Source organism: Chelonus insularis, unplaced genomic scaffold (assembly GCF_013357705.1).
Source record: "Chelonus insularis isolate UGA/USDA-ARS -01 unplaced genomic scaffold, ASM1335770v1 contig_397_pilon, whole genome shotgun sequence".
NCBI lineage: Eukaryota > Metazoa > Arthropoda > Insecta > Hymenoptera > Braconidae > Chelonus > Chelonus insularis.
Genome location: NW_023276552.1, coordinates 1,659,606 through 1,672,215, shown reverse-complemented (window position 1 = coordinate 1,672,215; position 12,610 = coordinate 1,659,606). Strand labels below are relative to the sequence as shown.

Below are 12,610 nucleotides of genomic sequence, written 5' to 3'. Positions count from 1 at the left end.
TTCAAAGAATATTTATTTGTGAATAAAACTTGCCTCATAGTAATCAATAAAACAAGATATTTCAGCATTTGAATCCTGAATGCCAGGCAATTCTTTTCGAATAGATTCACCCTGCGATATTTCAAATTTTTAAATAAGCATCAAATATAAAGATTAAATTATAAAAAATAATTGTTTAAAATATTTACCGGTAGAAAAATTAAATTATCATCTGTTTTAGAATGTTTTGTACTTATAACATTACTTGATAAACAGACAACAAACCAAAAACTTATCAATAAAGTTTTAAATACAAGAAACATCTCAATTAATATTGAACAATCAAAAAATCGTTTCAATTCAACAACTTCTCGTTAGATCAAGATACAAGTCGAATGTATGATCCTTATATACTTAAGTAGAAGCCTTATGGTTCTTTCAATTAAAAAACAAGGCTTCATTGATTTTGTAACATGATTAATGAACTCTTCAAAAATTTTTAATCATTACCTATTGTAATACTTGTATATTATTTACTCAACTGGCTCGACAATCTGATATATAGTCGAAAAAATACCAAAACAGAACCAATTACTAAACAAAAAAAAATATTGTACATATATAAATTATTTTGAATAGTCAAAAACTTTATTTTATCTTTAGGTAATGTATGACATGATATCTCACTTTAATTTGTGAATTATGATATTGATCATTATTTCTATATGATGATTATCAAAAAATAATAAAATTAGTTTATAACGATAAAATATTAATTCTCTGGATTATCGACATTAACATGAACATCAATCTCTAGTTGCATTCTCACATCCATCACAACGAATGCAGCTACCATAAGAACTGGTAATCGTAATCTGGATTTCCATCCTAACTTTAACATGAAAATTAAAGCACGATGAAAAACTCCTCCAGGAGGTAAAATCGATATTGTAGCCATATTATTGTGTATTTTGTATTAGCATTTTTTGTTCTCAATTTATTTTTGAAAACTTAACCTCCAAAATAATATAATCACCATTCCTTTTATTACCTATAAAAGTTTATAACGACAATAAATCTTATTTATTTTTCTTTATTAATATATTTTAAATTAAACGAAACTAAATGTTACCTCAATGTATTTTAACAGATGGTTTTTACATCAGTACAAGTGTTTACTAAATAATAAATTTGTAATTTGACAACACTATTATTTAATCACTCCCAATAATTTTCTTATTCCTTTTTATTTCTATAGAATATCCGTTAAAATAATTACGTTTTATCAACCTCAACACTGTATTAAAAAAATATTCTGTAAGCATATAATTGTTATGGTATCACAAAATTTCATCAATTCAAAAAATATCTATATATGACGTCAGATAAAATCAAATATCTACCTTGTTTGATAATTTTGAAACATAATTAAATTTTTATAAACGTAATTTCAATAAAGGAACAATTGTCATTTGACGTATGAGTATTTTATTTATTTTCTAGTTATACACAAACCAGTGCAAATTTAAGGTGGCGCTCAAATCGACATCCCCGATGAAAATATGAGGATACAAAATTATCACATGAACCAATTAATTAACTGCAATGCTCCAAAAGTAGTTTTTAGTCTTTTATTAAAATTATCTTTTAGTTTTTTACAATTATCTACTAAGTATTATATATTTAAATCAATTAATTATTTATACAACAATATTTTTCTATTTTTATACTAATTTAACAATATGTATATTTTTATGAAAAATTTTTACATTTACTAAAAATATCTAATCTTTCTGGATTTGCATTGATATAAAAATATAGCATGCACTTTGCCCTGTTGCACAAATAATATTCTTATCACTGAATATAAAAGTGACATCGTCGTCAGTAATCTGTTAACATCTACATATTGAATAATTAAACTCTACTTCAAACAAAAATAATGGATATTTCATTTGCATCTAAACGTATCTTAGTTACTGGTGCTGGTCAAGGTAATTATCGTTATAAATAAAATTAATTTATAGTTTACTAAAAGAAAAAAAAATTGATAATTATCCTACCAATTAAATAGGAATCGGTAGAGAATTAGCATTACGTTTATCCAAATGTCATGGAACAGTTATTGCACTTTCAAAGACCAAAGAACACTTGGAAACTCTGAAAAAAGAAGACCCAAAGATTCAAATAATTACTGTTGATATTTCCGATTGGGATGCCACACGGAAAGCTATCAAAGGAGTGCTACCAATTCATATGCTAGTTAATAATGCTGCTGTAGCTTGTCTTCATCCATTTTTGGAATTAACTCAGGAACATTTTGATTTAACAATGAATGTCAATGTGAAAGCTATGTTCAATATTTCTCAAGTGGTTGCTGCAGAAATGATACGTCTAAAATATCCTGGAAGTATCGTTAATGTTTCTTCACAAGCAAGTACAACTGCTATAAAAGATCATGCTGTTTACTGTACTTCTAAAGGAGCAGTTGATATGTTAACCAAGTATTGACAATTATTATTCTTTTATCAGACCTAAATTATTTATTTAACTCCAATCAATACATTAAAAAACATAAATTATTTCTAGATCAATGGCTTTAGAACTGGGTCCTCATAAAATTCGAGTAAATTCTGTCAATCCAACAGTAGTTATGACTGCAATGGGAAAATTAGGATGGGAAAATCCTGCAAAAGCTAAAACTATGTTAGATCGAATCCCACTAGGTCGATTTGCTGGTAAGAATTCGTGTAGTATTTATGTTTTTTAAGGCTTTGAATATTAATAACTATTTGTCTAAAATATTACAGAGGTGAATGAAGTAATAGATGCTATTATTTTCTTACTGAGTGACCACAGTTCAATGACTACTGGAGCAATGTTGCCAGTTGATGGTGGTTTTCTAGCAGCATAAATAATAAAAATCTTCCTATAAGTAACGAAGAACTTGTGTTATGTTCCAGATGTATTTTTAGTATACATAAATAAATCAAGAGGATTTTAAATAAATGTATGCAATTTTTCTCCCAATCAGTTTACTTTCGTTCCAAAAAACCTATTATGTACATAAACATACATTCATTCTCTCAGACGTTCCATCAGTAGTAATTGTAGTAGACAAATATAATGATCATGATCAACTATAATAAACATAATAATATAGAATAATTAATCAATTAAGCGACACTTGATATTATTATAAGATCAACATACAGAGTTTTTAGTTTGTCATGGAAAATGAGAATAAGTATTATTAATGCGTATTGCACGCCATCATGGAAAAAATAAATACATGTATGTAATAAGAATCATTTCCACTGGTATCATTTGCAAGTTTACCAACTCTTTTCTATTGCAAAACATTGGTTATATTAATCATAATATTATTATTATTATAACTATATAAAACACAAAAAAAAAGTATAGAAGTAACTCGATTTGCCGCAACAAAAAATACAATAAAAAACATATAGAAAAAAAATTAGTAATGATATTATTGATTATCAGTAATAACTTATTTATCAAATGGTTATTGAGTAGCATGATAATAACATATTGACTTGATATTTTTAGTTTTCGTATAGTACACAAAAAGTTTACAAATCAGTATACAGACAAGTTTTGTTTTGTTTTGTTCTTTTTTTTTTTTTTTTTACCACGTTGCACGTTTACATTTACCCTTTTTCTTTCATACTTACGTTAGATTATTCTACTTATCATATAAATCCTTAACTGTTTATTATTATTCATAATATAAGTTGTATATAATATATACAAATTGTTTGATTCGTTACAGTGATTATACATTTAAAATATATCATTGCCATTACCACTATTTTCGACTCTTATTCAATAATTTCTTAAATCCTGCCAGCATTATTGTATGCTATTTGTTATTAGCACATTTTTCTTATAGGCCTTTGAAAGAATGATTTTGCTTGATTAAAAACAACAAAAATACTACGTTTTATTCATCAAAGTGTAGAATGAATACAAAAAATACTGGCAAAGTTGAATGAATTTAATTAAAAATTTAATTTCAAAAGTACTGTTTTATATTTTTGGATTAAAATCAATTTATTACTTAAATTATCAATTTTACTAATATCAAAAGTTATTTAAGCTAATATTATAATTTGTTACCGGTCACCTCGAGACAACTACCGGATATTTAACAATTCTCAAGAATAACAAAGACAAGACAAACGTAACAATTTTCAAGTAATCAGTCATTTTTATGAAGATTGAGAACAACTTATGAGACGAATCATAATTGCGCATGGAATTATACTGGCAGTGTTTTATGTATATTCAATTATTTTTTTTTTTTTTATATTTTATAATTTTACTACGCAAAGTTAATGAAAAAACTTATAATAATAAATTCAATTATAAATAAAAGATCATAAAAATTTGTAAAATTAATTGATTCCATCTCGGGAAAACCGGCATAAATATATTATAGTTATAATGTAGCGATGACAGTTTAGCGAATGGCATTAAATATAATAATTGCGAATAGTAACAATAATAGCAGCAGTGATAATTAATTGCGCACGGTCAGAAAAATGCAACATAAATGTTTTTACCTATAGAGAAAGTTCATGCTTCAAAATGATGTATTTTTACATATTTGTTTTCACCATTTTTCAAAGTTTTCTTCTACCTATAATGCATTCAATTTTTTTTTTTATACAATTAAAATACTTTTGTAATTATAAAGTAAATTTTTTTAGCGTTCAAACAATTATATTAATGCTACAAATTTAATCTGCGAATATTATTTTAATTTGTTTTTCTCCCACACAATATCATTTTAATGTTTTTTCTTTTCATTGTTTCAATTCACACGTTTATTTATTTCGATGATGATATAATAGTAAAAGCGAGAGCTTGTCACTTGGTCAATAAAAAATATTTCAGTCGTCAAGTTCTCGTGTCTTCGACTTCCAATTTTACAATTTATTTTTTTTTTAATGTTGGAAATGACAAAATTGCATAAAATGAGCACATATATGTTCCACCGAATGCTCACAGGTTGAGCACGTAAAAACATACAAATATTATATAGAAATGAATATAAATTTGATAACACACACTGACAATTTATCACACGTTATTGATAACTTATAAATATCAAATACGTTTAAGTGTCACATACGAACAGTCCTTCAGTAGCTATCAAATAATAATTGTGAAAAATAAGGAAAATTCAAGCAGCTATTCAGGCATCGAACATTAATCAACTACTTTCCTATTCTTGATATTTATACTCCTAATTCTTCATTTTAGGTATGTTTCACACATTAATTTGTTAATTGTTATCGATCAGAAACTTCAATTACTCGTTGCTTTATTTATATCAATTAATAGTTCGTCTGGGCACCACCACCACCATCACAACGAAGTTGAAGAAATTCATCACATTGACGCTTTCAGATTTTATAAAATACACATAAGGTGACATTAAAATAGATATCACTGTGTTAAGCTTTCAAGACAATCTGAAACTGTCTGGTCTGTTTATAAATATTGTTTATCAAGTCTGTAAATAAACGATCTACCACTTTTACTTTATTTTCAAGTAAACGAGCGGAAAAGTAATTGAGTAACCATCTTTCTCTAAAATTTCACGTTTCAGTTTGATATTATGTACTCAAGATATTTTTATATAAATTTTTACCTTTACGATAATAAAGATTTTTCTCCATGAAAAGAATGAATGATTTTTTATCATTAATCTTGTCAGCCCTTTTTATTTTCGAGCAAAATCTTTTATCATGAGCTTCGAAGTCCGTTTTGCTACGATAAAAGAATTACTTTTGCTTCCCTTTATTCTATTTTGCAGCAGAATATTTGAAAGAATTATTATTTTCCTCATCATATGTTCAACACAATTTTGTTTCACACTAGAATCGTAGCACACAGATTACCTGGAAGAAGTAATGAAAAATGTAATTTTTGGTCAACATTTAGCATAATCTTACCTTAATTTATAATAACTCGACATTTTCTCTTTACATGCAATAATAGTATTTACTTGTAAGCAAATTATTACTTCAAAACTAAGTAATTAAATAAGATGATCAAGAAATATAAAATTATAATTTAATTTTAACAGTAACAATTATTACAATTAATAGTAACTTCACTATAATCATCTTCAATATAATAAAATAAATAGCATCGTAATGCAATACTCTATCAAAACAGAATCGAACCGAATAACTTAAATTGTGCTAAACAATTCTATGTAACTCACATTAATTTTGGCGCTTGTCTACGATGCACTCGCATGCTGCTCGCTCGATAGTTATGAAGTTCCTTACCGGTTGCTGAAAGAGATCATTCAGATAAAACACAACTCTGCAAAGAAAGCCAAAAAAAAAGTAGGGAAAATGCAAGACATTTAATACATTAGAGCCATTCTGAAGATATTTTTGATCATAAATTTGGCCTCTAATGAATAAATTCTTGATTGGCATCAATATTACTTATAATTGGGTTCAATGCAATTTTTTCATGCCTGATTAAAAATAAATTTGTTCATCCCTTTAAAAAGATCTTTTTTTCCAAGATTCATAGTTAAATGATTTATTAATACTTTTATTATATTGATCGTGCATTAATCCAGTATTCTTCTTATTATAATATTGTTTAAGGGTCAATAGTCATGCGATGATAAAGGTCGAAGCAATAAACAAAAAATTCTATTCAACACGAAGTTCCAAAAACTGTTTAAAGTATTCAAAAAATACCCACCAATTAAACCCTATTAATCATTACTTAATTGTGATCCTTTTTTTGTTTCTTATAAAAATAGTGAAAATAAACTTTCACTAATTAAATAAAGGAGGATCTTTCGCGCTTGGCCGTTCAAATGGAAAATAAGAAGAACTATTGGAATAAATAAATAAGTATGTACACAATGTACAAATGATTATGAATTATGACTGTAAATTGAATCTGTTTGAATTGGAACTTTGAATCATAGGCGAGCGGTTTTTCCATTCAAGCCAAGAGAGAAAAATTTTGACAAGGATATTACGATAATTTCGTGTGGAATACAGTGAAATAAATAAAAAAAAACAAACCAGTCCTTGAATGGAAAAACATTTATTTCTACTTTCTTCAGATCATCCTTAAAAAACAGTCATTTTACATAAGATGACATGAAAAACTCATGAAAAAGTGAATGGGCAAAATAAAGAAGAAAGAAACACGCCTTAATTATATAATAAATGAAAAGAAAAGAAGTAGAAAGTAGGAAACGATCATTATTTGTGAAAATAAATGAATAATTAGTTATCATTGTATTCTTTAAATTCGTTAAACAAGCTTTTTTCCCTCTATCTACTTCAATTCTTTGAAAAACAAAACATACAATTAATGAACTTATGAGCGTAAAATGTATGTAATAATTGTGACATGAACACATGTTTGTTTTTAAAAATATTACTAACATAAAGTAAACGTTTAAAAATTTTTTGCCAATTAAAGGCTTCTTAAAATCAGTCCATTTAAAAGTATTCTAAAGAAATAGTAATTAGAATACATGAAAAATCAAATTATCTTGATTAAACTACACGAATTAAGAATATTTCTTTGATGTATAAATAGAAGCACGATTATTTTTTATTATTACGTGTCATCAAAAAATTAATAATTACGATTGTTTATAAGTTTCAAAAAAACTTACTTGATCTATAGGTTTGGTGTTATTTATGTACATAGAGATGAGTATTTTATTTTTAATACACAGTACTGTAGATATTTTAAAATTTGGCATATGACTTGTATACGCGTAGATTATTAACTTAAAAAAGCTACAAAAACAATAATAATTAGTCAAGTATTATTGCCTAAATATTGACGAGAAAAAAATTGCATTGTAATGTGGTTAACCCATGATTATTAATCAATTATTTATGAAAATAATATTCACTAAGTAGATAGTAATGATCTACGAAATTCATTTAAAGAAAAAATTAATCTAAAATATGTAAAGACATCACAACATAGTCATTTTGATAAAAAAAAAAAAAGAACAATCAAATGACATTGAACTTTGATTAAAATATTTTTCCTAAAATATCTAGGAAAGAATGATATTTATGTGGTATTCAACGATGGTAGAGAGAGGATCGGTTTAAATGCAGATACAGACAAAAAGATCAAACAAAATTCCTTTTAAAATATCCATATTTCCTTGTGGTTTAATACGCCGAAATGAATCTACGTGACTACGTACATCTAAATCACCATGAACATTCCATTCTAAATAGTTCTTTTCACCATTAATGAACTCTGCATTATTAAAACCATCAACTTGATTTTGTAAATTTTGTATATATAGTCGTCCTAATTGACTAATAGAATAGCCCATTTCTAAACTATCTTTATTACCGCTGGTTTCATTAGTGTTAATGCTTAATTTGTCATGTTCTTTAACAGTCTTATTATTTTTTATTTCAATCTTATAATTGTTTACTTCATTAATATCACTCGATTTTCGTTGTATTAAATGTTCCCGTTTCGGGCGATTTTCATCAAAAAAATCACTCTTTAAGTCAAGGGCTTTAACATCAAAAAAATCTCTCTCTTCATGTTTTTGTAAAAAATATTGATCTTTTTCGTGATCATTTTGTAAATTATCAGTACATGAATCATTTTGTTTTAATAAATCTTGATTACGATCGCGATTTTTTGGTAAAATGTGTAAACTACGTCCGACACGTTGAAGGAAACTCGGTCGTTTACGTTTAATATTTGAATTTTCTGATTTTTTAGATTTTTGAGCTGAATCTAAACTTCTTTGTTTACTATGACAAAATGGCAATTTTGCAGTATCATCAGGAAAATTATCAAGACTTTTAGCATCCATAGTAGCATAGTCAACACTCCGTTCTAAGGACTCTAAACTTTTGTGAATTTTATCTTTGCTCCGAAAAGAAAATGTCCGTTGTTTGGATGAAGCAGCGGCTTGTAAAAGTTCTATACTACTTTTTTTGAAGATTTCCCCTTCTCTTTCAGTGAACTCAATATTACCTGAGTCACGTTGTTCATAAATCAGTTGTTTTCGACTACTCATAATAGATGTTGTACCGTCAGCTAAGTTGTCTCCTTTTTCCGACGCATCAAACAAATGTGTGTGATGTTCATTTTCTTGTAAAAAATCCGTGAATGCAGTTGCTAGTCTGTTTTCTGTTGCTTCCGCATTACCGATAAATCCCTCAACCATCGTCGACGTTCCACGATCTATGTTTTTCTGAGTTTTATGCCCATGAAAAAAATAACTCTGTTTGTCCATGCGATGTGCTTCCGCGTTAGGACTCCTTTCAGGAAGTCTTGTAATCGATTGATAATGGTTACGTGATTGTCCGGAGCTGTATTCAGCTCTATTACGACCGATATCGCGTTGTCCAAGAGAAAGACCCGTTAAATCTAGAGATTCGGGATCGGGTGTAGCTTTACTAGGGCTAGATTTGAATGTGCTGAATCTATAAGCACTTGCAGTAGCCGTTGGGTCATGGCTTACAGTTTGCGACAGCCCACTTGTCGGTGTCGCATTCCTACAATCGACGATTGCTCGTTGCTGTCTAGTGCATAACTTTTGGTAGAATTGTATTTTACCTTGAAGATCGCCCTTCTCTTGGTCCTCTTGATCTGCTTCAGGCTTCTGTCGACATCCAGAAGTGCTTACTGTTGGTCCACCTGCTGTACCCGAAGCATTTGCAAGACATTGGCGTGTGTAAACCCTGTAAAAAATTTATTCCAATTAAATTTTTGTATTATAGAATTTCGCTACACCATCCACATACTCATTGACGATTCATTGACCCAAGACGACGAGAATAGATTTCGCGAACGCGACATGTTACTATTTATAGACTTTGAGTTTGAACCAGTACGTCGACACTAAGTAAATCTAGTTACTTCATTATGATGATCCATAAAAAATGTATATTGAAATACTGACCTAGACGGGTGTTCTTGTTCGTTATTAGTTCCTGAAGATAGTGGAACATTAGCTGGCTGTGAATGAGTAGGCGCCTGTTGTGCCGCTGGTAATGCTTGTTGTCTTGCATTACCAAACTTGAGCATATTCCAGTCAAAAACATAATCATAGGTGAAAGTCTCGTGATGAAAAAGCGTGCGAAATAGCTGCCGTAAATATGAATAGTCTGGTCTCTCTTCAAAACGTATCTGTCGACAGTACCTAAGGTACTTTGCAAACTCAACTGTTTAAATTTTAAAAAGCTAGATTAGTAACACCAAAATAAATATTTCAAACTAATTAATGGGATTATTTATACCAGGATATCCTTGGCAAAGTTCATCGATAGGTGTTGACATTTTTTTCTCAGATATTCGTTCATATTTTTGTCTCTTGGTAGCTGCCTTAAGTCCTTGCCACGGTAAACTACCAATATTAAAGTACATAAACACATAACCTAATGATTCGAGATCATCTCTCCGGGATTGTTCAATTCCCATATGTGTATTTATACTTGCATATCTAAATATGTATTAGTCAAATTCAAATTAGAATTATAAACAACTTCTAAATAAACAAAAATAATCATTTAAAAAATTAATAATATATACTGACCGTGCAGTTCCTGTGAGATTCTTGTTTTCTCGATAAGGTATATGCCTAAGAGTGCGACCATCACGATACTTTTTCGCCAACCCAAAGTCTATAATGTACACAAGATTACCTTTTTTTCCTAATCCCATTAAAAAATTGTCAGGTTTAATATCGCGATGGATAAAATTACGACTATGAATGAAATCAGTTCTGCTTATCTGGAAAAGAAAAAGATAAACATTAAAATATAAGCTTATTGTGTTCATAGATAGCTCATTATTGAAGTAATAAAGTGTTTACAATAAAAGTAGATAAAATATTAGAGACCTTGTCAAAAAAAAACTGATAAGAATATACTGCATCGATATTATGTACATAAACGACTCATATGGCCATGTCAATAACCTTGCATTGTTGAATTATGCACACATTATTGATAAAGCTATTCAATGAATAAATTGATTATTAATTAACTGTCTTGTGTGAATCTGTGTTACCGTCTATGAGAATTTTGTTTTAGTATTTAATCTATACTATTTCACTACAAAAAGGTTAACTACAATAATGATATAATAAATGTTATGAAAGCATTTTCAATTGAATAGAATTTCAATAGTTTAAAGAAATTAATCAACAAAAAATTAAGTGAAATCATGATAGGTGTCGACAGCATATAAGGATTATTTTTTGTCTTAGAGAACTTGTTACAGACAGCAACAGATTGGAGTAAAGCTAACATGACCCACTTGGATGTGAGAATAAGTAGAGCATAACTTAGGTAGACGAAATTTGAATTGGTTGCGTGATAAAAGCATTCACTTGCTAGCTGAGAAACGTCTTAAAAGTTGTCTTAGAATGTGGTCCTTGTAAGGTCTCGATTATGATGACTCACCATTTGATCCGCTAGAAGTAGAACCGTTTTGAGTGTGAACCGACGAGAACAAAAATTAAAAAGATCTTCTAATGATGGGCCTAGTAACTCCATCACCATTACGTTATAATCACCCTCTGATCCGCACCATTTTACGGTAGGGATCCCAACTAAAAGAAAATAAATATCAATATGATGTCTACACTCTTCACTAAAAGCATGATTTAAGTAACAACTGGGTTGTTGTCATTTTTGATTACATACCACCACCCTGCATCATCTTGTAGAATCTTGACTCTATGTGTAATTGTGGATGTCGTGTTTTTATGCATTCCAGCTTGATGGCGACTTCTTCGCCTGTAGAGACGTTGGTGCCTGATGTAACAAAGAAAAAGATTCATGAGTTGTGGATTGAGGGTGGGGTAGCAACTAAGTAATGGAAAAGCAATTATTAAACAATATAAATAATGAGTTATATCTAACGGAATTGAAATATGTTAAAAGTTTATAGGCAATAAGAAATTCTGTGTTTGGATATAGTGAAGATGTTGAAGGAGACTATGATAGGTGGGGGAGCAAGGAGATTACCAAGGAAGTCATAGTTACCTAGATAAATGTCGCCGAAGGAACCGCTCCCGATTTTTCGTCCGAGTCGGTATCTGCTGCCGACGCGGAGCTCCATACCTGGTGCAGCCTCTGGCCGCGTGCTGACCGAACAACGTGCGTCTATCTTGATGCTCTTTGAATCCGCGTGTCGTCGTTCACAGTATAAGTTTCTACAGTGCCGCTTTAGAGGGTCGGGGGGGCCTCGATCTCCATCTTTGATCGTGCTTCCGCTCGTGGACTCATGGACATTATTTTCTTCTTTCTCCGTAACTAATCTTTTCTTGTGTTGCACGTTTGGGGCGTTGCTGTCTTGCGCGACACTTGCGCCATCTACGTAATAATAAAAGAGGGCACCACTAACCACAATCAAAATTTTCAAATTCTTTATTCAATTACAAATATTTCAAATATTTTCTTCACGTATTTACGAAATAAAATAAGAAAAATTATTTATTAAATTTAATTCTGTAGAAAAATTCTAATATTTTTTATTACTTTATTGAAATTAAAACGATTCAAAATTCATACATTTCAAGAAAAAATAATTAGTATAAAATAAAATA

General features: G+C 29.2%; 2 protein-coding genes and 1 long non-coding RNA gene across 3 annotated transcripts; 1 reads left to right on the top strand and 2 right to left on the bottom strand.

The window, feature by feature from the left end:
* Window positions 1-33: 33 nt before the first annotated feature.
* LOC118067701 (uncharacterized) lies at window positions 34-1,593 on the bottom strand. Its single transcript, XR_004690416.1, has 5 exons — window positions 1,383-1,593; window positions 1,112-1,294; window positions 667-1,030; window positions 189-573; window positions 34-111 (listed from the first exon to the last, which is right to left on the bottom strand). It is a non-coding gene; the product is annotated as an uncharacterized lncRNA (long non-coding RNA).
* A 134-nt stretch (window positions 1,594-1,727) lies between these two features.
* Window positions 1,728-3,009, top strand: LOC118067698 (L-xylulose reductase). Its single transcript, XM_035084582.1, has 4 exons — window positions 1,728-1,973; window positions 2,054-2,483; window positions 2,569-2,717; window positions 2,790-3,009. The coding sequence occupies exons 1-4, from the start codon at window positions 1,922-1,924 to the stop codon at window positions 2,891-2,893; spliced, it is 735 nt and encodes a 244-aa protein (XP_034940473.1). The 5' UTR covers window positions 1,728-1,921; the 3' UTR covers window positions 2,894-3,009.
* A 2,492-nt stretch (window positions 3,010-5,501) lies between these two features.
* LOC118067746 (casein kinase I-like) lies at window positions 5,502-12,324 on the bottom strand. Its single transcript, XM_035084666.1, has 9 exons — window positions 12,048-12,324; window positions 11,706-11,816; window positions 11,463-11,611; window positions 10,592-10,788; window positions 10,296-10,498; window positions 9,959-10,220; window positions 9,613-9,737; window positions 6,242-6,314; window positions 5,502-5,912 (listed from the first exon to the last, which is right to left on the bottom strand). Exons 1-9 carry the CDS (start codon window positions 12,121-12,123, stop codon window positions 5,909-5,911), a joined length of 1,200 nt encoding a protein of 399 aa, XP_034940557.1. The 5' UTR covers window positions 12,124-12,324; the 3' UTR covers window positions 5,502-5,908.
* Between the last annotated feature and the right edge of the window lie 286 nt (window positions 12,325-12,610).

Excerpts from the sequence above, each read along its gene's own strand:
- LOC118067746 (XM_035084666.1), bottom strand. The coding sequence starts at position 12,123 with ATGGAGCTCCGCGTCGGCAGCAGATACCGACTCGGACGAAAAATCGGG. Across the intron at positions 9,738-9,958 it reads GAACAAGAACACCCGTCTAG|GGTTTACACACGCCAATGTC; the intron begins GTCAGTATTTCA and ends AATTTTTTACAG. Across the intron at positions 6,315-9,612 it reads AGAGAAGGGCGATCTTCAAG|CAACCGGTAAGGAACTTCAT; the intron begins GTAAAATACAAT and ends GATCTCTTTCAG.
- LOC118067698 (XM_035084582.1), top strand. The coding sequence starts at position 1,922 with ATGGATATTTCATTTGCATCTAAACGTATCTTAGTTACTGGTGCTGGT. Across the intron at positions 1,974-2,053 it reads AGTTACTGGTGCTGGTCAAG|GAATCGGTAGAGAATTAGCA; the intron begins GTAATTATCGTT and ends CCAATTAAATAG. Across the intron at positions 2,718-2,789 it reads CCCACTAGGTCGATTTGCTG|AGGTGAATGAAGTAATAGAT; the intron begins GTAAGAATTCGT and ends AAAATATTACAG.